General features: G+C 52.6%; 4 protein-coding genes across 5 annotated transcripts; 1 reads left to right on the top strand and 3 right to left on the bottom strand.

Moving 5' to 3' along the window:
- Positions 1-2,735: 2,735 nt before the first annotated feature.
- Positions 2,736-8,001, bottom strand: RRP8 (ribosomal RNA processing 8). Of its 2 annotated transcripts, XR_013996411.1 has the most exons (8): positions 7,008-8,001; positions 5,249-5,612; positions 4,583-5,036; positions 4,364-4,493; positions 4,074-4,180; positions 3,896-3,992; positions 3,332-3,673; positions 2,736-3,221 (listed from the first exon to the last, which is right to left on the bottom strand). XR_013996411.1 is itself a non-coding variant. In XM_081099013.1 (7 exons), the coding sequence occupies exons 1-7, from the start codon at positions 7,104-7,106 to the stop codon at positions 3,554-3,556; spliced, it is 1,371 nt and encodes a 456-aa protein (XP_080955139.1). In that variant the 5' UTR covers positions 7,107-8,001; the 3' UTR covers positions 3,257-3,553. The 2 variants fall into 2 exon arrangements, 1 of the variants encoding a protein (XP_080955139.1); XM_081099013.1 differs by lacking the exon at positions 2,736-3,221 and having other exon boundaries at positions 3,257-3,673.
- ILK (integrin linked kinase) lies at positions 7,340-13,869 on the top strand. The gene is made up of 13 exons (XM_081099014.1): positions 7,340-7,397; positions 7,814-7,948; positions 11,167-11,332; positions 11,496-11,591; positions 11,783-11,879; positions 11,970-12,053; positions 12,138-12,223; positions 12,342-12,451; positions 12,558-12,685; positions 12,766-12,887; positions 12,959-13,058; positions 13,163-13,293; positions 13,461-13,869. The coding sequence occupies exons 2-13, from the start codon at positions 7,860-7,862 to the stop codon at positions 13,608-13,610; spliced, it is 1,359 nt and encodes a 452-aa protein (XP_080955140.1). The 5' UTR covers positions 7,340-7,397; positions 7,814-7,859; the 3' UTR covers positions 13,611-13,869.
- On the bottom strand, positions 13,838-15,227 carry TAF10 (TATA-box binding protein associated factor 10). Its single transcript, XM_081099015.1, has 5 exons — positions 14,956-15,227; positions 14,684-14,838; positions 14,391-14,455; positions 14,191-14,305; positions 13,838-14,008 (listed from the first exon to the last, which is right to left on the bottom strand). The coding sequence occupies exons 1-5, from the start codon at positions 15,191-15,193 to the stop codon at positions 13,919-13,921; spliced, it is 663 nt and encodes a 220-aa protein (XP_080955141.1). The 5' UTR covers positions 15,194-15,227; the 3' UTR covers positions 13,838-13,918.
- Positions 15,228-15,706: 479 nt separating this feature from the next.
- Positions 15,707-23,765, bottom strand: TPP1 (tripeptidyl peptidase 1). The gene is made up of 13 exons (XM_081098100.1): positions 23,726-23,765; positions 23,539-23,610; positions 23,137-23,276; positions 20,689-20,839; positions 20,353-20,480; positions 20,015-20,193; positions 19,560-19,758; positions 19,201-19,389; positions 18,880-18,949; positions 18,335-18,455; positions 18,082-18,240; positions 17,847-17,972; positions 15,707-17,666 (listed from the first exon to the last, which is right to left on the bottom strand). The coding sequence occupies exons 1-13, from the start codon at positions 23,740-23,742 to the stop codon at positions 17,526-17,528; spliced, it is 1,692 nt and encodes a 563-aa protein (XP_080954226.1). The 5' UTR covers positions 23,743-23,765; the 3' UTR covers positions 15,707-17,525.
- Positions 23,766-24,048: the final 283 nt, after the last annotated feature.

Raw genomic sequence — 24,048 nt, 5'->3', positions numbered from 1 at the left:
ATTATAATTTAAGTATTCCAATTTCTGACCACAGCCTCCCATCCTCCCAGGTCACTTGTTCAGTTACTACCAGGGTAACAACCTACTCCTGTTTTCACTCTCCTACCTGTCCTACAAAATTCCATGGCCCAGTATAGCAATCACTTACTTGCAAATAGTCTGAAATTCCTTTGCTTGCTTTCCTTTAATTTCTTTTGCACGGCAAGGTTCCAACTCTGGATGATCTTAGTGCTCAGTTTCTACAGCTACACCTAGATTCCTGAGTAGAGAGACAGCCACACCATTGTCCTGATTGTATAACTATAAACTCATGAATAATACCTATACTAGTATACGTTCAAAAAGGCTCTCAACATTACTCAGCAGTCCTCATCCCACCACCATCTGATTTCTCATCTTAATAGACTTCTCAACAGCAATTGACAGCTGACAACCTTCCCATTCCTTCCATATTAAAAACAAAACAAAAACCACTCTCTTGCTGAAACCGGTTTGGCTCAGTGGATAGAGCTTCGACCTGCGGACTGAAAGGTCCCAGGTTCGATTCCGGTCAAGGGCATGTACCTGGGTTGCGGGCACATCCCCAGTGGGAGATGTGCAGGAGGCAGCTGATCGATGTTTCTCTTTCATCGATGTTCTAACTCTCTATCTCTCTCCCTTCCTCTCTGTAAAAAATCAATAAAATATATTTAAAAAAACAAACAAAAAAACCACTCTCTTGCCCTGGCCAATGTAACTCCGTTGGTTGAATCTAGTCCCATGCACCAACAGGTCGTCAGACACATACCCGGGTTGGTTGTGGGCTTTAATCCCTGGTAGGGGGTGTGCAGAGGCAACTAATCAATATTTCTCTCTCCATCAATGTTTCTATCTCTCTCTCCTTCTCCCTTCCTCTCCCTAAAATCAATTTAAAAAGCATATTAAAAACAATCCACTTGCCCTAACCGGTTTGGCTCAGTGGATAGAGCGTCGGCCTGCGGACTGAAGGGTCCCAGGTTCGATTCCGGCCAAGGGCATGTATGTTAGTTGCAGGCACATCCCCAGTATGAGGTGTGCAGGAGGCAGCTGATCGATGTTTCTCTCTCATCGATGTTTCTAACTCTCTACCCCTCTCTTTTCCTCTCTGTGAAAAATCAATAAAATATATTAAAAAAATAATAATAAAATAAAATAAAAACAATCCACTCTCCTGGATTTACTCCTCCATCTCTGGCCCAACCTTTTCATCTTGCCACTCTTACTGGTTCATTTCCAGTTACCCATCCCCTAAATGCTCCTCAGTTCTATTCTGAGCCATTTTCTCTTTTCATTGTCTTACTCTGGATACCTTACCTGTTCCTAAGACTTTAATTCTTACCTCTGGGCTGCCGATTCCCAAATCCCTAGCACAGACCTCTCCTGAGACTTTTGTTTTGTTTGTTAATCCTCACCTGAGGATATTTTTTCCATTGGTCTTCAGAGAGTGGGAGGGAGGGAGGTAGAGAGAAACAGTGAGGAGAGAGACACACATCAACTGGTTGCCTCCTACAGCTACAGCCCAGGTACATGCCCTTGACCGGGAATCAAACTCAAAGACCCTTTGGTGCACTCGGGCCAACACTCCAAACACTGAGCAACACCAGCTAGGGCTCTCCTGAGGTTTGTATGTCCTGCTTCCAAGTGAACATCAGAGGGACTTAAAACCCAACACTTTGAATGTCATCGCCAACTCACCCAGTTGTACAAGCCAGAAACCAGACTCACTTCAGATTCCTCTCTCATCAACCCTTAATATTTACCAATCCTATCTACTGAATTTCTCCCATTTGCCCACTTCTTCCATCATCACAGTGGCCTTATCTTGTGCCCCAAATGGGGGTTCCTGCAACACTCCTGCCCCCATCAATCCCACTCAACTGGACCCTGTCATTCAAGTGACAAGCTCTGGGAATACCAAGATCAATGTAACTTGAAAAGACTGCAGCCTAACACACACAGCTATCACAATGAAGCGTTTAAATGCCGAGCTGCACTCTTCAGGTAGTACTCTGAGTGCAGCTAAGACACTCATTCTGCTTTGGGTGTGATGGACTAAAAAGCATGTAGGTTGTTTGGAGGCAGGAGTAAGGCTTTGCCAGTCAGCCAAGTATTCAGCAGAGAGAAGAGCACATGCATGGCTCTGTGCAGTGTTTGCCGAATGGTTCACAGCCCCGCCTCCACACATTCCCTCTGGCCAACAGCCTGCCTCAAAGCTTCCATCCCCTTCTGGAGGCATCCAACTGGCTCAGAGCCCTGAAACTTGTGTTTCTTGGAAGTAGGTACAAGAGGTTGTGTGTCTATGCCCGGGCTCATGGAAGATTCCTTTTAGGAGCCACCGAAGACGTATCAACCCAGTTCATCTTCTCCAGCACTATCCTTCCTTGCCTATAGCTTTTCCTAGGACTTGCTGATCTGGACCTAGTGTTAGGCAGAAACGACAGACCCATCTGCCAACAAACAGCCCAATGCCCCACCCCAATGTGGCATTAACTGATGGTGATTGATGAAAAGACCCAACTCCCTCACCACCACTCTCCAAGGATGGCTCAGAATCTATCAAGAATCTCTAAATATCTTATTAAATGAGCCCTTTGAAAGGCCTATATTGAGTTCTCTGAATCTTCCTCATGAAGAGGAATAGAACAAATCTATTTTTTACCCTCCAACTTCCAACCCAGTCCGGAGGTCTTTAGAGAATGAGGCTGACAACACACAATAAGCTACATCTGTAGTTTACTGAGCACCTCCTCAGTACCCAGCCCTGGCTATAGATCTCCTCAGTTGGCCCACAACAATCCATGAGACAGGAATTCTACCATTTTCTAAATGAGGAATGTGACATTCAAAAATTAAATGGCTCAGCCAGGCCCACCTGATTCTAAAATCTGTGCTCTCAGCCAGACACACACTAGGGGCCCACAGGACAACAACAGATGCTGGGCGTGTTTGGGTCATGTAGCCCCAAAGGTGGAGATGAGACTAGAGGGGAAAGAAGTGTTTAGTGCAGAGATAATCCAACGGTCCTGACTCAGAAACCCAGTTTGTTGTATGAGCCAGGATGTTGATGGGCTACTCGTTGTCCAGAGCCAAGAAGCAGACCAAAGGTGAGGGAGCAGCGGCTATGAGTAAGCAGAGGAAGCTGGTCTGCAGACAGAAGATCAGAAGAGAGAATGGAGACACCAGGACAGAAAGCCCATGTGGCTCTAAGAGACAGAAAAAAAGAGTCAAACCCAGAGATGCCTTGAATTCCAAATAATCTACTTTCCATGACACCTAGGGGATCCATAATTCCCAGATATCCCTGTGTTCTCACCATAAACTCCTTATTCTTTAGCCAGCCTGAGTGATTTTATGCTTCTTGCAACCAAGAATCCTTTAGCAGAGCGGGGCTGAACCAGGGGTTTCATCACACTTCGTTCGTGGGATAGAGGAAGGGTGGTACCGGTCCTGGGTCACAGCCTGGCTGGTTTTAGTCTTTGGAGTTCTGACAACGGAGTTCAAGACTTGCCTCCCCCTTCAAGGCGGGGTTCAGAGGTCACCTGCGCTTATAGAGACATGGCTGAAGCTTCAGGCCTGAGAGTTGAGCCTTGGGCCCCACTCGAGGGGGCCCAGTCTTTTCAAAATCAAACAAGAAGAAGTGGCTGTTGGTCAGGTCCTAGGGGCAGAAAAGACCCAGTGAGCCCCAATTCCTCACCCCATTCTTTAAAAAAACACCTCCGTCTATGTCCCACCCTTGCTCAGAAAGCTTCCCAGGGCTCTCCCATGAGTCGTGCCTTCAAGAAGCAAATGTCTGTGCCCATGACCTTCTTCCTGAACACCATTACCCTGAAAAGGGCCACATGAGACAAACACAGGGACAGACTTCTTGGGCCCTCACCTTGGAGATGATCTTGAAGCCCAGTTTGGTCACGGCTCCCAAAAAGGCCCGAACATCTTCAAAGCGGCTGCTAACTTCAGCCACTTTCAGGAGACCCCTGAGAAGAATGGAAAGTTCTGTGTAAGTGCAGACACACGCATGTGCACATGTACATGCACCTGTGTCCTGAGGCTCTTACCCGGGCTTCAGCACTCGATTTGCCTCCTCTAGGAAGTCCCTGATGTTGGTTCCCATCAGCGAAAGGCAGAACACAGCCACATCTACACACTCATCCTCCAGAGGCACCTGTGGGTAGTGGGGGTGGTGTATGAGGCGCACAATTTGGGGAGGAGAAGGCCAGCAGCGAGTGGTAGGTTGGACACCAGGATGGGGGTGTGGGCAGGGAGGAAAGAGGGAGTGTTAGAGATTAGCACATGCAGGCTGGGCTTAGAACACAGGCCAGACACAGAGAGGGATACAGGGGTTTACCTGGGCCATGTCACATACAGTGACCCTGGGGTCCAGAGAGGCCAAGTCAAAGCAGTGCACCGGGTTCCGGATACTTGAAGCCAGGCGGCAGTCCCCGCAGCCAAAGTCAGCTACCACCAGGGACGCAGGCCTGGGAGTGGAGGGGAGGGATCACTCACTGGTCTAGTCTGAGCCCATGATCGACCAACATCGGTTTTCACAGTGCCCAACCCCATTCACCGCTGGCGAAGATCCCTGGCGATGCGGTCCACTGGCTGTAGCGGCCACTTCTTGACTTGGCTCTGGAAGCCGCGGTGGTAGAGGAGGAAGGCCTCGGGGTCTTCCTGGAAGAGGCGTTGTGCAGCACTGCTGGGCCCTGAGTACAGCTGTTCATTGAGGTAGCGAAATCGAGCACCATCCAGCCGCTGTGCCATGCGGGCCCGCAGAGCTCCTGCCCGAGCCTCATGGTCATCTTGAGTGGGGGCAGGAGGCACCTCTGTCTCCTCTGTGGGGGCTGTGACTTTGGCTGGGTCTGGCGGCTGAGGTGGCCGAAACTTGTTCTTGTGTCTACGCTTGTTCTTCTGCCGGTTCCGCCACTGCTTGCGACTCAAGGCGTGGGGCGTTTGGGGGGAAGTGGCCACAGAGCTTGGCTTGGATGGGTCACCTGTAGCACTACTCCTCCAAGCTTTGGGACCTGTCGGGGGAAGATAGGAAGGCATAGTTGGGGCAAGATCCACTGAACTCAGAGGCTCGGCAAATTCATCCTGGCCAAACAGAGACTGTGGCCTGGATGAAAGCACTTCTAACTGCCCAACCTCACACCTGATGATGGGAAGTAACCCCGGTCAATGCAAGACCAGACGACCCCCCTCCCTGTCCCCCACACACATATGCATCCACTAATACCTGTTGGGTCAACACTGTCCAGGTGCTGGGCAGGGTTGGAAGGCGCCTGTTTCTGGCATTTCCCCTTTCTTTTTTTTTCTGCAGCAGAATCACTTTCAAGAGCCCTTTTGCGGCACTTCTTCTTCTTTACTTCCTTTTCCTCAGAGTCACTGCCAGGTAGGCCTTGTTTTTGATGCTGCTTCTTCCTTTTCTCCTCTACTGCAGTAGAAACACTGGCCAATGAGGCCTTTTTGGGGCGTTTCTTTTTCCTTTCCACCACTTCCTCCTCCTCAGAGTCACTGCCAGGTAGGCTGGGGAGCTGTTGGGAAAGAGATGCTGCCTCGAGGGCCCGTAGTGTGGCCAAGAGCTGTCGGCGCTTGGAGCCCTGGAGGAGAAAGAAGGGATGAAAGCAGGTTTGGCTCAGTGGGTAGAGCGTGGGCCTGTGGACTGAAGGGTCCTGGGCCCTATTCCAGTCCAGGGCACATGGCCAGGTTGCAGGCTCAATCCCCAGTAGCAGGTGTGCAGGAGGCAGACAATCAATGATTCTCTCTAATCATTGATGTTCCTATCTCTCTCTCCCTCTCCATTCCTCTCTGAAATCAATAAACATATACATATGTAAAAAAGAAGGGATGAAAGCAGGGACGAGGAGAATGGATGGGACCTGGGAAACGAGAAGGGAGAGATAGGGACCTGATTCAAACACTGGCAAAAGTATCTGGATTATTCCCAGTTAACGAGCTTGTCACGAAGCATGTCAGACCCCGAAGAACTTTCAAGTTGTCACCCCCACCTTTGGGAGGCTGGAAGACAGAGAAACCACTCTCTTCAATGTTCAGAGGAGGCACTGGGGTTCCCCAGAGGAATGTGGTAAAGCCACAAGCAACAGGACCAAGGCCAGAGACCAGGAGTTCCAACCCTCCGGCTCAGGTGTTTGCCTCCAGCTGGTAAAAGGTAGAAGGTTTCTGACAAGAGCGACACCTGTTTAAGACGACTCTAGCCGCAGCAGAGAGGACTGAAGGAGACACGCAGCCGACAGGGGGACCAGTGGCCTGGATCAGAGCAATGGGCTGCGGGAATGAAGAGGAGGCATAAAGCAGGCAGATTCTATGCTGGAAGCTCACAGAGAGTAGGAGGAGCCTGAAAAGGACTGCTGCCTTCACATCAGCAGAAGCTTAAAGGAGAAGGTCTATTGTCTGGGGGGCCTTCGGGATTGAAGTCCCGCCCGGCAGTCTCAGCCCAGGCACTTAACTGGGGGGTGCTTAGTAGCCCCTCCACACCACCTTTGTACAGGCAACCCTTCCTTCACTGTCATTCCCTCGCTCTCGCTCAAGTCGTCTCCACACTGCAATTCTGAAGGAATCCTTGCCCTATAAAACCGCTCCATGGGCTTCTGTCTATCCTTAAAATATGCAAAACCACTAACTTACCTCTCCGACTTCAATGGCTTCCCCTCGCATTCTCTGTGCTCCATGGACACGGATTATTTCTGTGTGTGTGACCCTCGTAGGACATGCATGGTCTCTTGACCCAGGACCTTTGCACATGCTTTCCTGTCCAAGAAACCCTCTTTGCTTCACTCAGTTCTGCTTAGCAACTCTCAGTTCCAACGTCATTTTCTTGTGGAAGATCTCAGACCTTCGATCTCAGTCGGCCACACACACACACACACATTCACACTCACACTCGCGGAGTGCGCGCGCGGCGTAGCCAGCGCTGAGATCCACGAGAATCCGCGTCAGGCCTTAAACAGCTCCAGGGGACATGCGGGGCCACTCACCTTGATCGGACAGGCTGCCGCCGGCCGAGGCCGCGAGGCTACAGGCCGGAGGCCCGCGGCCAATGAGGCCTCCTCGGCCCACTCCGGCTCCTCAAACATCTGCGAGGTGCGGGGTGAGGCGGCGGATGTCCGCGCCTCTCCACGTGCCGGGAGCGCCTCGGGGAATCCCAGCGCACAGGGCCGGAAACCAAGCGGTGCACGCGCGGGTGGCTAGAGCGGCCGGCGCAGCGCCGAAAACCATCGAGTTTCAGCCCTGACGGGCTAGAAGGGCAAGGAGGCGGGAGGAAGGGAGGTCCGCGCGGGCAGCGGAGGGCCAGGGGCTGGGCGGGGCCGGGGCGGGCGCGGCCGGACGGGAGTTCCCCGAAGAAGGCTCCTCCAGCCCGAGTCCCGGTGAGTGCGGGAACACCCGTGCCCCCTCCCCAGGGCGCCCTCACCCCTCCCTCCGCCTAAGTTCCGAGTCGGAACGAGGGCCACCCCCGGGAAGCACCCCAGATCTCCTCCCCAGGGAATAGGGCGGCCGAACTCCCTCCCCCCCCCCTCCAGATGTTAGCGGATTGGGTCCCGGTGCGCGCTCCCTGACATCCCTTCTGGAGATAGACTACTCCCAGGCACCCCCTATCGCGCCCGGACGCGCCTCTCTCACGTCCGAGGACACACAGTTGGGGATCCTCCCGTTGCCCCGAACTCCTTCCCAAACCTCCACTAACTGGGGACGCAGCACCCAGACCCCCATCCCCAACACGAACACTTCTGCACTTCAGGGGACAAAGTTTGGGGCTCACCCCGTTCCCTGGATCTCTCCACAGTCCCCAGGCTTCCCCAACCCAGGGGACTGAGCGCCGGGACGCTGCTATGGACGACATTTTCACTCAGTGCCGGGAGGGCAACGCGGTAGCCGTTCGCCTGTGGCTGGACAACACGGAGAACGACCTCAACCAGGGGTGAGCTGAGGTGTCCGGTGGGTGCGAGGAAGGGCAGACGCCCTCCTCTCGGTGATCGGGGTGCTCCTCTGGGGGGAGCGGCTGACTCCCCTGTCCAGTGTGATGAGTGCCAAGCACAGCCTGTGTGGGGGGCGGGGAGGGCAGAGGGGCTCCACAGAGGAAGCTGTGTTTGAGCTGAACCTTGACTGCTGAGTACGAGTTGTATTGGCAGAGGCTGCAGAGCTTTCCAGCCTCGGGGAACTTCCTGGGCGAGGAGGCAAGACGGAGTGGAGAGCGCCCGAGTTGTCCGGTTTCGTGTGGCTGGGGGGTAGGAAGCAGTGGGTGCAAGTGGAGAACCACAGGAGACCGGAAAGGTCTGCAGGGGTCAGCCAGGTCATGCGAGGATATTTGGGCTGTAGTAAGGTCTCTGTTCTAAGGACAAGGGTCTAAGCTTTAGACTCTAAAGCCATGGAGTGGCACGAAGTTGTCCCTTTGTAAAGGGTCATCGTGGATGCTTTGGGAAGGCGGTGGCAAGGTGAAGAGAAGCAGTTGCCTGGTTCATCCCCGACGTGGTGGCTGCGGCTTAGGCTAGAGTGGATAGGTGAAAAAGAAAGATCAGATTCCCGAAATCTTTATGGTAAAGACTTGGTGAAAGCGTCAGGGGGAACACTTTGTAAAATATATGATTGTCTCTAACCACTATGCCGATACACCTGAAACTAACACAAAACAATATTGACTGTAATTGGAAAGACATTTTTTTAAAAAGAATAATAAACAAATAAATACATAAATAAAAAAGAATTGGTAAGACTTGGTGAGGGAAGTGAGTAAGGTCCAAGACAATGACGAGGGTTCTGGCTTGGGCCCTTGGGTAGATGGTGGTTCCTTTAACTGAGATGGACAAGATTGAAGGATGATAAGCTCCACTCTAGACATGTTAAAGTGACAGTAAGGGAAGTGGAAATGTTGAGCAAGTTGTTGGTCATGCAGATCTGGGTTTCAGGAGCTATGTCTGACTTGGAGACACAGATCTGGGAGATATTAGCGTATAGATGATACGTGAAGACATGGGTGTGCAGGAGAGGGGATGAGAAGCCTGCAGGACTTAAAAGGAACAACCGGAGGAGAAACAGGAAAACCTGGTTAAGCTTAGAGAAGTTACTGTTCCAATGAAGGGGGAGTGGTCAACATCAGTATAGGCTCCTGAGAGATCAAAGAATTTAAACACTTTACAGTACCCATTGAATTTACAATTAATGATCTATCTGATGATCTCTGTGAGGGCTGTTGCAGAGGAAAGCAGGTGAAGGATCCAGATTACACAGGGTTCCTTCATTTAAGGAACTGTACTAAATACAACCCCTCTGCTGGGCACTAGAGGTGGGGATTCAGACTCAATACCTCGAGGAAGGGCCTTGTGCCAGCTAGGTTGAATGAGAGATGTGGTTGGATAAGACTGGAAGACAAGAAAAGCAGTAGTGATGTTGACTCAGGATGATGGATTTCAATTTCATTTTAAAAATTAATTTTTTAAGGTTGGCAGAGTTTAGTTTTTAGGTTTGAGAGGCAAGAATCACCTGTCATCTTCATCCAGGCTCCCACTTGGCTCATTGGTTCCCATGAGGCTCTATACTACTTCTCCATAATTCGAAGTCACTTGTTCCGTCATTCATATAATTCCTTAAAGGGTGCTCTAATAAAGTCAGTGGGCACCGTTACTATTTTGTTGGTGACTTTATAAAGGCTTAGGCGAAGTCCAGTGCGGGTGGCACCCAGATAGACGCTGCTGCCCCAAAGTGAAGGGGTGGCAGTGAAACTGGAAGGCTGTTGGTTTGAGGGGATAGGTTTTGAGGGCTCAAGGTGGCCACATGATGGATAGAGGTTGGGATGAATTCCCTGCAGGCCCCTCTGGGATTCAAGTCTTGGCCCTGAGGTCACTGTGCGGCTGACAGTGGGCAGAATCCTATCCATACTTTTGCTCTCAGGCTCAGGCCTGTTTTGGGGCCATAGACTGGGGTGGGGGTGGAGGGTGATAAGCCAAGGCATAAATTAAAGTGCTGGGAAGTAAAACTGAGGGTGATAAGCAGGGGTGGTAATTGCTTTGGGGAGGGGGAGGAGCCCCACCTCCCAGGGGAACTTTTGGCTGGGAGCTGATGAAAGCAGCTGCAGAAGGAAATCATTACGTTTAAGGCCACGCCCCCTCCCTCCCTTGAGCTATCGGGGGCTTCTGGTTGGCCTGCGGTGGCCAGACCCCTGATCAGCTCCAGGCCGGGCCTAGAGCCCCCACAAGGAAGTGACCACAGCACTAAGGCATCCGGAGGCAGTCTGCCTAAACCACAGACCAACCCCAGCTCCGCCCCTTGGATCTGCCTCCGGGACTTGAGGGAATTTCCTTTTATGGCCCCAGGCTGTCAGGCGGGCCCTGCTCCCACTCAATTGTTCTGGTGTTTTGTGTTTTTTTTTGTACAGTTCTTTTACTTTATAAAATATAGGTCCATGGGGAAAAAAAGTTAAGCAGTTTTCTTTCTACACGAAGCCACTCTGATTTTCTTCAGGTTTCTGGGCCCAGGATTGTTTGTATAAAGGAATCCTGTTTTATGTGGTAGTTTGATAGCTGCCTCATCAGCAATGGCTTATCAAAAGCATTTCTCATTTTCATTATAAACCCTTCTAAAACTTTTTAAACTCCATTCCATTTTTAAATCTTAGTTTCAACCAGAGCCAATCAGTAAGTTTGCCCCCTCTCCCATGAATTGTGGCATTCTTTCTCCACGACTCTGCACCCCCAACATGCACTGAACCCGTTGTCAATCCATTCTCTCAAGAAGCTTACAATCTGACAAGACAGCCCATTCATGGATTTTTACAATCCAGTGTTATAAGTATTATAGTAGGGGGATGTACAAGATGCAGTGGGAAACAGAAAGGACCAACATGTTGCAAAAGGGATGTAGAGGATCCAGATAAAGAATGCTACCATTTAATGAGATAGGGCATGCCAGGGAAGGGCTGGAGGGAGATGTTGATGAAAACAATGAATCTTAAGGACTTGTTGAGGGTTGCGTTTGAAGCTCAGGGGGAAGCCTGAATTGGACAGCTTTGGGAGCTGCTGACGTGAATGAGAATTAGAGTCCTGGAGAGGCAAGGTTGCTCGGGGTGAGTACACAGAGGGACAGTATAAGGCCATTGCCCGCATTCCACCTCCAGATAAATGACCATTGCCTCTTCCTTCAAAGGGACGATCATGGCTTCTCCCCCTTGCACTGGGCTTGCCGAGAGGGCCGCTCTGCTGTGGTTGAGATGCTGATCATGCGGGGGGCACGAATCAATGTGATGAACCGTGGGGATGACACACCCTTGCACCTGGCAGCCAGTCATGGGCACCGTGATATTGTACAGAAGGTGTGTATGATCCCCTCCGTTCCCTATGTCAGTCACAGGCACTGTAACATACTGGGGAAAGTATGTGTACTCTTCTCCCTCCTCACCTGCCTCAACACCCCTCTCATTTGGGACTGACTGCGCTTTCTGCCTCTTCTTTCTGTTGTCTGGCCCTGGGAACCAGCTGCTGCAGTACAAAGCTGACATCAATGCAGTCAATGAGCATGGGAATGTGCCCCTGCACTATGCCTGTTTTTGGGGTCAAGATCAGGTGGCAGAGGTAAGTACTCAGGCCCTCAGCCCTGGGATGGGTGGGAAGTCTGAGCCTCAGTGGGAGATCTGGAGTCCTCATCCTATCCTGTGAGCACTGCAGAGTACAGGACACTCATAGGATTTGTACTGCATCTGATTCTTGTTGTGATTGCCAGGGAGGTGGCAGGGGCCATCATCACAACCACCTTTTCATTCCAGGACCTGGTGGCTAATGGGGCCCTTGTCAGCATCTGCAACAAATACGGAGAAATGCCTGTGGACAAAGCCAAGGCACCCCTGAGAGAGCTGCTTCGAGGTCCGTCCCCCAGCCCCCAGCTGTGTCCTCTTGTCTTGTCCCTGCCTGTCTCCTCAGCTGAGGCCAAGACTGTTTGTCTTTCTTCCCCAGAGCGGGCAGAGAAGATGGGCCAGAATCTCAACCGTATTCCATACAAGGACACATTCTGGAAGGGGACCACCCGCACTCGGCCCAGTGAGTCAGTTGTGAGGAAGGGGTGGTAATCGGAAATAATCCTGGGTTTCTCCAGCTGGGTACCTGACCTGCTTACTTCCTCAGGGAATGGGACTCTGAACAAACACTCCGGCATTGAGTTCAAACAACTCCACTTCATTACAAAGATCAACCAGAATCACTCTGGAGAGGTGACCCCTGCCTTTCATGCCCCTCCCTCCCCAATTACATCATCTGCACCTCCTTTTAAGTTTCTTCTCGTTAGTGGGCTTGAAAGGTAAAGCCTCCTAACCCTTACCTGTCCCTCAGCTATGGAAGGGCCGCTGGCAGGGCAATGACATTGTCATGAAGGTGCTGAAGGTTCGAGACTGGAGTACAAGGAAAAGCAGGGACTTCAACGAGGAGTGTCCCCGGCTCAGGTGGGGCACGGCCTAGACTGGAAGCTACTGCTTCCAAGGAACCTGACTTAACACCCAAGATGTTTTACTCTTATTCTTAGCCAGGGACACTCTCTTCCTCTCCCAGGATTTTCTCGCATCCGAATGTGCTCCCAGTGCTAGGTTTCTGTCATGCTCCACCTGCTCCTCACCCGGTTCTCATCACACACTGGATGCCACATGGATCCTTGTACAACGTACTACATGAAGGCACCAGTGAGTAGGGGATGCCGGATCTCACTGAAGGGAGGTATGTGAGCCTCTCCAAGCTATTTGACTCTTGCCTCCTCTCCTAGGTTTTGTTGTGGACCAGAGTCAGGCTGTGAAGTTTGCATTGGACATGGCAAGGGGCATGGCCTTCCTACACACACTAGAGCCCCTCATCCCACGACATGCACTCAATAGCCGAAGTGTAATGGTGAGGTTACGACTTCACTCCTGGCTCAGTCCCCCAGACCTTCCCCTATCTAGTAATCTTCTCTTCCTCAGATTGATGAGGACATGACTGCCCGCATCAGCATGGCTGACGTCAAGTTCTCTTTCCAATGCCCTGGGCGCATGTATGCACCTGCCTGGGTGGCCCCTGAAGGTGAGGTTATGTGGGAGATAGAGAAGGGCAGCTCAGTAGCAGTGGAGGGGGGTCAGAGACAGGACTGGATAGGCAGCTGGAACAGATAAGTGTTATCTCTCCAGCTCTGCAGAAGAAGCCTGAAGACACAAACAGACGCTCAGCAGACATGTGGAGTTTTGCAGTGCTTCTATGGGAACTGGTGACACGCGAAGTACCCTTTGCTGACCTCTCCAACATGGAGATTGGAATGAAGGTGAGAGCACATGTTGGGGCAGTGATAGTAGTAGTGACAATTGTAGAGGGCTGGGCTTTTCCCACAGTTGTTCAAATATACAGTCATCCTGTCCTGATGGCTGGAGGCCTCTCGCTACATAGGACTCAATGTTCTGAGACCCACCTTGTTTTTCCCTGCATTTACAGGTGGCACTGGAAGGCCTTCGGCCTACCATCCCACCAGGCATTTCTCCCCATGTGTGTAAGCTCATGAAGATCTGCATGAATGAAGACCCTGCTAAGCGGCCCAAGTTTGACATGATTGTGCCTATCCTGGAGAAGATGCAGGACAAGTAGGGCTGGAAAGTCCTTACCTAAACTTAAGAGGTGTGGGACACAGTTAGGGGAATGCACCGCCCAAAGCAGCAGGACTCTGGTTGCCTCCCCTGCCTCCAGTCATGGTACTACCCCAGCCATGGGGCCCATCCCTGCCCCCATCCCTAGCACTGTGGCCCCAAAAGGGGCTGGGCTCAGAGCTTTGTCACTTGCCACACGGTGTCTCCCAGCATGGGAGGGATCAGCCCTACCTGTCACAATAAAGTTTATTATGAAAACAGGCTGGTGTGGGGATAAGGGGGCAGACAAGTACATATAGGTTGGGTGGCTCAGGTGAAATAGTGCGGCTTCTTCACATTGATGCCATACTCGCTGAGGGCAGGGGTCAAGTCCTCCATGGTTAGAGTGTACTTGCGGTCCTGGGGGGAAAGGGAAGAGTACCTGCTGAACACAGGAATCATGATTTCGGTCCCAGGGAGGTGACCCTGAGTCAGTTTTTTACTTCCCCTAGAGTTTAGTTTCCCCCAAAGGGGTTGCAGGATAAATTAAGCCTCCGCTGCTGTGGGAGGTAATTACTGATTCAATGAGTCTCCCCTCACACCTTGCTCTTGCTTCGGGAGCTGCCAGAGGCTGTGCCCTTCATTTTGCAGTGCTGTAGTGCGTCGTTGGCAATATCTGAGATGAATTTCTGGGCGGCTAGGGAGATGAGCCGAATTCTAGAGAGAGAACACTGGCATAAGAAGATGGACAGCAAACACCACACAAGCACCCAAAGCTCCAACCTGTCCAGAATTTACTCACATGCGAGGGTCTGAGGCCTCAAAGCCAGCGCGGTTCAGGTAGTAACCAGTCACTGCATCTGGGATCTGAGAAATCAATGAGACGCCTGTCAGTGCTCGCCCTGGGCCCTGCTGGGCTAAGGTGAGGGCAGGGGGCAGGCCTGGCGATGGAAGCTCGCAGTTGTGTGGGCAGAGGGGAAATCACAAGAGCTGGTAGAAGGGCAAACACAAGCAGCGGGCGTTGGGAACCCAGGCGGTGTGGCGGGAAGCTGGCGGGACGGCGGGCCAGTGGCCCAGGGCGGGCGGGAAGCCCACCGTAGGCGTGTAGTCCTCCAGCTGCATCAGGAAGTCCACCAGCGGCGTGCTGGACACCACCGGCTTCACGTCTCCGTTGGCCGCGCTCGGCAGCACGTAAACCCCGTTGGACATGGCCCCATCCGGGGCCGCCGCGCCGCCCGCCGACACCGGAGCTGGAGGAGAAGCAGCGTTGTGACGACTGGAGGGCCCAGGGCCCGGCTGGGTCGGCCTTCCCCGCCGACGGGCCCCGCCCGGGGCGCCCCCGCCCCCTCACCCGTCCCGGCCCTCACCCGCCCCGCGCCGCTCGGCCGGCTCCCCGGCCCGCGCCGCCACGGGTCCCGCGCCCCCGGCCGCGGCTCCAGCCCCAGGCCCCCCTGCCGTCCCCACGGGGCTGGCCTTGTTCTCCGCAGCGGTGCCGGCGGGCAGCGCGGAGGGGGCCGAGACCGCGGGGGCCGAGGCCGGGCCCGGGGCCGAGGCAGCGCAGGCCGGGGCCGCCTCGGGGTCCGCGCCGGAGCCGCTGCAGCTCATCGGGCCGGTGGGAGAGGCGGCGAACAGAGCCGCTTCCGCTTCCGCTCACGCTACGCACACACCAGGATGACGTCAGACGCCTCGCGCTGGCCCCGCCCACGCCGTGGCCGCGGGGCTCCCCGCCTACCGGCTGCCTGAAGGCCCGCTAGCTGACACAGACCGGGCGGAGCCCAGCCCTCGGAGCTTCGCCTCCCGCTGCCTGACCCCGGCGGCTCCACCGGGTTGGGAACCTGGAATGTCGAGGAGGCTCCCACGGGCTGGGACCTTCATTCAGCCGGACTCCTCAAGACCTTACTTTGGACTCATCGGCCCGGCCCGGCCCGGCCCCCCTCGACCGCCGGTTCCCTGCCAGTCGGCCTCCTTTCTAGTTCCCTCATTCTGCCTTTTAGGGTTCGTCGTGGAGGAGGAAAGCCCCCGCCCCGCCAGCTGCCCGGAGAAAGGAGGGCAGCTGTGGACCGGAAGGTATTCAGCCCGAGTAAACAACATATGCAAAAATCACAGCGAGTGCAAGAGTGAGGTTCTTGAAGTAGCAAACATTTATTTAATTCCTATTTGCCAGTCCTGAGCTAGGGGCCGGGAATACAACGTTAAGTAAAACAAGATTCTAGTCCTCTAGGCACTTCCGGTCTTGGAAAGGGAGGCAAACAGGTCAACTGGCAATTTCAATACTTTGTGGGAGTTACAATACTGGAGGTAGACAGAGGGTGCAGTGCAAAAAACGAAGGGCATGAACATCTGCTGCCTACTTTTGTGTCAGGCACTCTATCACCTTTATTCCATTTAATTATTCACTGATAGTTATGAGAGGCAGGTATAGATATCCCCACTTACCATGTGAGGAAAAGGCTCAGGGAGGTGAACTTAGTTGCCCAAGGCTCTCCACTAGTCTGTATTAGAAGCAAGAATCAAGCAGGTTTGGCTTCAGAATTCTAGGCCTTTAGTACTATACCCAAATCAACCAGCATCAGGGAGCCAACAGTTCACAAGAGAAGGTGGCTTTCTGAACTGAGTCTGGAAAGAATCCTTGACATCAATCAAGCAAAGGGGAGTCAGGGGTAGTGTTAAGGGCAAGGAATATCTTGAGCAAAAGTGAAAGAATGTATTTGAGGGAAGAGTAGGGGAGGATAAACAATTTGTTCCTCAGGAACAAATATCAAGGAAGGGGGCAGGTTTGTGAGTCATGATAAAAAGCCTAAACTTTATCCAATAATCTTTGAAGGGTCTTAATCAAGTAAATGACTTGATGTGATTTTCGTTTTATCTCTGGAAGATGGTTTAGGAAAGGGCAGGAAGAAAGGTCACTTTTTGCAAGAGCCTACAATTCAAAGGGGAGAGAACGTGGCTTTAAGCTAATGTAGTAGCAGTGGAGGTGGAGTGAAGTAGATGAGTTCTAGCTATACATAGGAAATATAGCTGGCAGGACTTGTGGACTGATAAAGATACATTGAAGAGGTAAAGTCAGCAGGACTTGTTAATTGAAGGGGGGGGTGATGGAAATGGGAGACTAGAATGACACTTAGCTCTCTGGCTTGGTTGGAAAAAGCATAGTATATTTATTTATCAAGAAGAAATAAAAGGATTGGGAAGGAGGAAGAGAGATGAAGTGTTGAGAACTGCACATCTTGCATTTGAGGTATCAATCACTGTTGGATAGAAAGTCAGATTTAGTAAGATGGTGATGGCTGTGCATGCCAGTCATTGATTTGTTCCAGGGGACAATGGATAGAGTGAGGAGAGCAAACGACTAAATAAGGATGCCGTAGTGAAGTACATCAATGAGGAAGCAGAGAAAGAGGAGGGGGAAGAGGGAATGGTCAGGAAAGAAGTTAAGCCCTAGAAGCTAAGGAAAGCAAGGGAGTGGGCAACTGTGACAGAGGGCCATAAAGTAAAGATTGGGAGGAGTGCACTTGATGAAGGAGCAGGGAGACCATTGTTTCTGTGTCGGGGGAGGAAGAGTAAAAATTGAGAACTGAGGTCTCATTGAAATGAATTGAGATGGAAACACAAAGTAAAATCGTGTACACAGACTGTAGACAACCCTTGGGAAAAGCCTGGTTGCAAAGAGAAAGAAGGAATGGGGGGTGGGGTGTGCTCCCAAACACTACTGGTTATAGCATATGTAGAGGAACCTGAGGCCGGAGCAGGGAGACCTAGATGATGGAGCAGGGTAGGGTTGGGAGTCAAGTCATGCTCACAGCACTTCACGGTTAGGGATGTAAGCTGTCTGCAGCAGTCAACAGGCGAGGGGTCAGCAGGGCTTCCAACAGTGCAGAATAAGGAAACAAGCTACCAGCTGTGGGGCAGGGGATAGGCCCTCTCCACCAGGAGAGGGTCAAGGGTTGATTAATGTCTTCAGCAAAGCTGGGAAGTTGGGTGTTCCCCAGCCTGTCACAGGATCCCAGCCAGGGCCAGAGCAGAAACCCTGACCCTGCACCTCTTCATTTAGACAGGACTCATGGCAGCCACGGGTTACCTAGGGATAAGGTGGGCATCAGATCTGGGCCTGCTGGTACCAATACTGACAGATTATACCCCCTCACCCTGTATTCAGATCCCAGAGACTATCCTACCCCATCAGAACTGCTCTAACGTTTATCTTAGCACTCCCCATACTCTTATGAAAAGGTTCACACAACCTCCCTTCCACACTCACATCAAAGAGTCCTGCCCCATGCTGCTGGTAGAGCCTTGGGTTGAGAAAGCCGAGAGGGGGGCGGCCATTGAGGATTCTGTGTTCATTTATCAGGGATAGGATCCCTCCAAACACTGGAGTAGAAGCCTGCAAGGGTGCAAGTAATTGGATTTTTGGGGAAGGGGTTCTGGCACAAGGTCTTAGGGGTACAGGCTGAGGGTAGTTCCTGAAGGTTTGAGGCCAGGCTGATTCTCACCGAGGTGCCAGACACCCATGGGATAGGCACGCGGTTGCTGACCACCCAATAGCCATCAGAGAGTGCAGCCACATCTGGGTAGGCACGTCCACTGGCATTGAAGTAACTGGATGGTGGCAACTGGGGGCTGGAGCTCAGGAATTTGGCTACAGCTTCCTCCTGAAAAGCATCGTTGAGTGAGTCTGTCTTCTGAACTGGGGATTCCTGACCTCTCCCACTCCATTCCCATCCACCCACATAAACATACACGTACCTGGTATGAAGGTCGTGGGAACACATTGCTGAAGCCGCCGCCACTGATGTAGTCAACAACCTCACTCGTGACTCGGAAAGGATTCTTGAAGGACGTGCCTCCCACCGTGGTCACATAAGGGCTGAGGGCAGAAGACGGCACTCAGATTTTAGGGGTCCTAAGGGTACCTCCAAAATGGATGGCGGTGGCCTGGGGGTTGCTAGAAAGGCTGGACTCTGTGGGGAAGCATGTAGGTGGCCATGACTAAGGTCTTGAGCCCTGAAGGCTTGGCTGAGGTGACTGCATACTTTTCCTAACAGAACACTCACCATACCTGCCACTAAAATGCCTGGGACCTGAGAAAGAGAAACACAGAGCTGTGTCCTACTCAGGAGACATGGGGCCTGGGACCTACTGGAAGAAGAGGGGAGTTCAGCAACCGGGGGCACGTAAAGCTGAGGCTGAGCCGTAGGAGCACCCGGTGGGGTCAAGGCAAAGGTTCCAGATCCTCAGGTCCCAGATGAAAGGCTGGTGGTCACAGGTAAGTGGTGAGCTGGGGTGCTTACCTGGAGGCAGGAAAGCTGGGACGGAACTGGTGTCTTCCAGAGGTAGACCAACACCCGGCCCCACTGTCACCTGAGAGAGACCAAGTTTAGCACTCAGGTGAATTGGTCAGAGCTTGGTATGTAGGTTTGGCTGTCGGAGAGGAATTCAAGAGTTAGTAGTCCTTAGTGCAAGAGGTCAGAGTTTAGAGGTCAGGTCAGTGGCCCCTGTTAAATTCAGAGGATGAGTCAGAGATCAGGATCAGGGGTCACTGTGGGGTCAGAGCTCTCAGTTCGGGTGGGTGGGTGGGTTGGGGGGTGTTTAAGTGTTCAGTAGGACGTCACCTGAGGCAAAGAGCAGGGTAAGACCCCGAGCAGCAGCCTTCATGAACTCAGTGTTGACCCTCTGGATGTAGGCGCTGCTGAGGGAGTCCTCGTCGTCTCCGTAGCTCGCGGTGTGCACAGGTGGCAGGGCTGACTCGTTACTGAGCAGCAGCAGCCACTGCAGGAAGGGCTCCTGTGACTCATGCCGGCCTGGATTTTTTTTGTGGGAAGGGGAGCACAAGGCAGTCATTTTTTTTGGGTGGGGGTGGGGGTGGGGAGGTTGTCAGGATCTCCCTCTAGTTCACGGGATTCTCTTGGGGGAGCAAAGATCAACACTCATTCCTATCCCTCTTCCCACCAACCAATCCCCTTGATAGTACCGGGGTTACTGTAGACCCAGGTGGAGATGTTGGCGCCAGCACTCATCAGGTACTCCACATCTAGACTGGCCTCGATCCCAGCCCGGCCCCGGCCCTGTTGTCCAACCACCTGGGCTACGGATGCCTGGTGTGCAAAGTTCCCACCAAAGAGATGCATGAATTCAGCCAGGTCTGAGTCATGGAAATACTGCTCCAGGAACTACGGAGGGAGCCAAAGCAGATAGATGGGTCAGAGGACATAGCCCCAAGGGACATGGCACCGAGAGATAGCATCCTAGATCACACTAGCCCCCCACTGTGGTAAGATCAGATTTGAGGAGATCTTTTAGACCCCAACACCCACTTTACTGAGGATCTCCCCAACCTTCCCCTTGGATAGGGGATAAGAGCGGGCCCTTGGCCAGTCAGGCTCCGTGGGGAGGCTTCAAGGACCCTGGGGCTCCTGCCTGGCTCACCTGGGCACAGGCTTGGCTGTTGTTGGTTGTGCCAGAGCCCACATCTTGTGCTGTCAAGTTGTATCGCTCACGGATCACGGATGGGGTCACCCCCAGGTGCAGGCCAACAGTCCCTGCCACCTGTGGCTCAGGGCGTTGCCTCAAGGATGATGTGGGGGGAAAGCGGTGCAGCCCCCCAACTGTGGGAAGGAGATTAGGTTTGAGGAGATCTTTTAGACTCCAACCTCCACTTTACTGCTGATCTCCCCAATCCCGCCCCCGCCCCCCCCAATGGCATCTAAACTTCTCCAGCCCCTGGCCCTGCCTGCCCCAACCCCACCAACCCCACTGGGTGTTACCAAAGTCCACATGGGAGGCCAAGGCCTTCGGGAGCTGGTAGGGACGTAGGGACCTTACAACGTGGGTCTCTGCAGGTCCCCCCACATAGCGGTGAAACTCAGACCCAGAGAGCAGCAGCTCTGCCTGTCTGGAGGTCAGAGAGCAGAGAACAGAGGTCAGAACGCATGGAACAGAGCAGAGACGCCCGTGTGAGCATCACCGGGCAGTTAGCTGTCTCCCCATGCGTTAGCTCTTACCCAGAGCCTCCAGCAAGCTCTCAGCTCCCTCCCATTGGGGTGGCTAGTCTCCCTGGTGGCACGATTGGTACCCCCCGTGGGGCAACGATGCTCTCTCACCGAACACTCATCCAGCAGGTCAGAAAGTCCTGTGTGACCACTGAGTGGCAGTTCCGGGCTCCAGCCGCCAGGAGCCATTTTTGGACGGTGCGGAGGGTCAGTGGTGAGGGCCGGACCAGTTCAGCCACATCCTCCAGGGTCAGGTATTTTCCTGCAGGGATTCAGTAGAGGCTCTTGCCTTCATTCATTGCTTTTCCAAGTTTCCCTTTTTGGGCCTCAACCAGGAGACACTGGGAGCCTGGAGAAGGGTCTTGAGGGACTTTATAACACAAAGGTAGGCATGCAGGTAAAGCTTATACTGGGGGCCCGGGGAAGAAGAGCTGGAGAGAACTGGTATGCCAGGGCCAGAAATACGGATTTATCCTAAAGACTACTAGGTTGCAAATGCTGCACCACAGCATGCACTGCCATGATCATGAACAACAAATGAGGTTCATAAATTAAAACTCCATTTTAAGCTTATCTCCAATAACAGTCTTTGAGATTTTCAGAGCCAATTATAAGATGATATCTAATTTAGCTCAAATTTTCATACATGTTGATTTTAAGCTTAACATGATGGCAAGTCACCGTTTTCCTGTATGGAGCCATGCACACTAGTACTCGCCTCCTGGGTGCATCTGAGACCACCTCCTCCCCCACTCCTCCCCCTCCCCCCCCCAGTCCTCCACCCACCACGAAGGGCTGCAAGCAGGGGAAGGACACAATCCAGCCTGACCCTTGGAGCAAAACATCGACAGTTTTAGAGCAGAGAGTGGAGGAGAGCAGGGAGGCGGGTGGAGGAAAGCGAGTCACGGGGCTGGGCAGCAGCCACGTGAGAGAATAAACTAAGTTGGTGGCAACGAGGGGGGTGAGAAGTGGACTACTCCAAAGGCTACTTCAGAGTTAGAAGTGGCAGCCTCAGCATCTGAGTGGAGAAGGAAATGGGAGTGGATTTGTGGAACTTGAGTTGGTGAGCACCTAGATGTACAACAGCCCCCAATTTACGATTTTTCAACTTTACAATGATGCAAGACCGACACACATTCTGTGGAAACTGTACTTTGAATTGTTATCTTTTCTGGGGCTAGCAGTGTGGTATGATACTCTCTGCTGATGCTGGGCCGTGGGAGGAAGCCACAGTTCCCCATCAGGCACATGATCATGAGGGTACCCAACTGGTACTCTACCAATTTTTTGGATATTGTGTTCTGAGCATATTTAAGGCAGACTAGACTAAGCTATGATGTATTAAAAGCATTTTTGACTTAATATTTTCAACTTGAGATGGGTTTATTGGGATGTAACCCCCATTGTAAGTCAAGAAGCATCTGTATTAGATGCTACTTCTCCATTTGTAGAGTCATAATTTGAATCCGAATCTGAACATAAAGCCTGTGCCCTTTTTCTTTTCCTTTTTTTAAAAAAAATGTATTTTATTGATTTTTTACAGAGAGGAAGGGAGAGGGATAGAGAGTTAGAAACGTCGATGAGAGAGAAACATCGATCAGCTGCCTCCTGCACACTCCCTACTGGGTATGTGCCCGCAACCAAGGTACATGCCCTTGACCGTAATCGAACCTGGGACCCTTTAGTCTGCAGGCCGATGCTGTGCCAAACCGGTTAGGGGCCCTTTTTCTTTTTAAATTAGGCCCTGGCTAGTTTAATTTAAACAGTGAGGGGGGTGTGCAAGAGGCAGCAGATCAATAATTCTCTCATAATTGATGTTTCTATCTCTCTCTCCCTTCCTCTCTGAAATCCATAAAAATATATATTTTTAAAAAGTGGATGTACCTGGGTTGCAGTTTTGATCCCTGGCTCCAGTCAGTGTGTGTGTGTGTGTGTGTGTGTGTGTGTGTGTGTGTGTATGTGCGCGTGCGGGCGCGCACACCACTCAATATGTCTCTCTCACATCTATGTCCCTCTCTCTCTCTCCCCCCACTTCCCTCCCTTCCACTCTCTCTAAAAATCAAAGGAAAAAAATATCCTTGGGTGAAGATGAAAATAAATAAAATAATTGATTTTAGAGAGGAAGAAAGGGAGAGGGAGAGAGAAAAAGAGAGCGAGAAAGAGAGAAGCGGTTGGCTCCCATACACACCTTGCACTTCCACCAGGGATTGAAAAGCAACCTAGGTATGTGCCCTGACCAGGAATCAAACCTGTGATGGTTCTCAGTTGGGTGGGAGGATGCTCCAACTGAGCCACACCAGCCAGGGGAAAGCCTGTGCTCTTAACCACATCTGCTTTTAGGTTTCTAGCCTGACAAACACAGATAGAAAGGTTTTGGACAGTTTAGCTTCAGTTCACTTTTCATTCAGAAACTTTTCAACGAGAGCCACTGCCCTTCATCTGCCCTATATTACCCCCTGACAGGAACTGAGAGCATGACCTTGACATGCCCTGCCCTGTCCCCAGCTCAGCCCAGCCCTGTACTGCATCCCACATCCCGGCCCTAGTCCCGACAGGCACCGTAGCGAGGAGAGCCGGGATCCGACACAGCCTGAACCAGTTTGGACAGTCTTTCCAGGTTCTGCTGTCTTAGAGCAAAGGTGAGACTCAGCTCTTCCTCAGGGTCCACACGGCCCAGGGACACCCATCCTGGGGGCAGCCTGTGGGGTCAGGAACACGGCCTTGGTTAGGGTGGCGATGGGAAATCGTCCCAGAAGGTTCGGGATTAGGGGCTGAGAGCTTGGGAAAGACCCCAGCATGGCTCATGAAGGTGGATGATAGGTGACTGAGCCTGGGAACCTGGGGGTGAGACTCTGCCGTGAGTAGCGGGAGCTGGTAAGGGGGTGAGGGAGGCTAGGAACAGGGCAGTGGGTGTGGGACAGGGCATACGGGGAAGGAGGAGGTCGTGCTCAATCAACTCACGTCCGCTGCTGGTCGGGCTCCGGGCTGTAACTGCATCTGCCCACGACGCAGAGGGCCAAGAGCCCTAGGAGGCTGCGGGGGCGGCAGGGGCGTTTCAGTGGGAACTGGGTTGTGATGGCCTCCCCACCCTCCAACATGTATTCCCTCCAACACGATCCCCTTCTCCCAGGCCCTCCTAATTGCTTACCAGGCTCCGAGTCCCATTCCGTCTCTCAGCAGATCTGCTGTCACGTGACAGATCACATGAACCCTACAGTCTACCACCACCACGCTTCAGCCTGGAAACTAGTGACGTGCTGGTTCCTCCCCGAAGAGGGCGGTCCTGATTGCTGGGGGAGTGGGAGGGGCTGCCACTTGGATTGTCCCGCTGAGGCCCACCAAGGCCCTGGCTTTGGCCCGGAGTTCCCTCCTACTGCCAGTCCACTAGGACTGACCAGAGGGTACAGGGGGACTTAAGAAAGGAGCCCTAGGCCCACAGACCCAAAGACCCGGGTTCTTCCTAGCTGTGTA

Source organism: Myotis nattereri (assembly GCF_964212035.1).
Source record: "Myotis nattereri genome assembly, chromosome: 9".
Lineage (NCBI taxonomy): Eukaryota > Metazoa > Chordata > Mammalia > Chiroptera > Vespertilionidae > Myotis > Myotis nattereri.
This window is presented reverse-complemented; position numbering and strand designations above follow the sequence as displayed.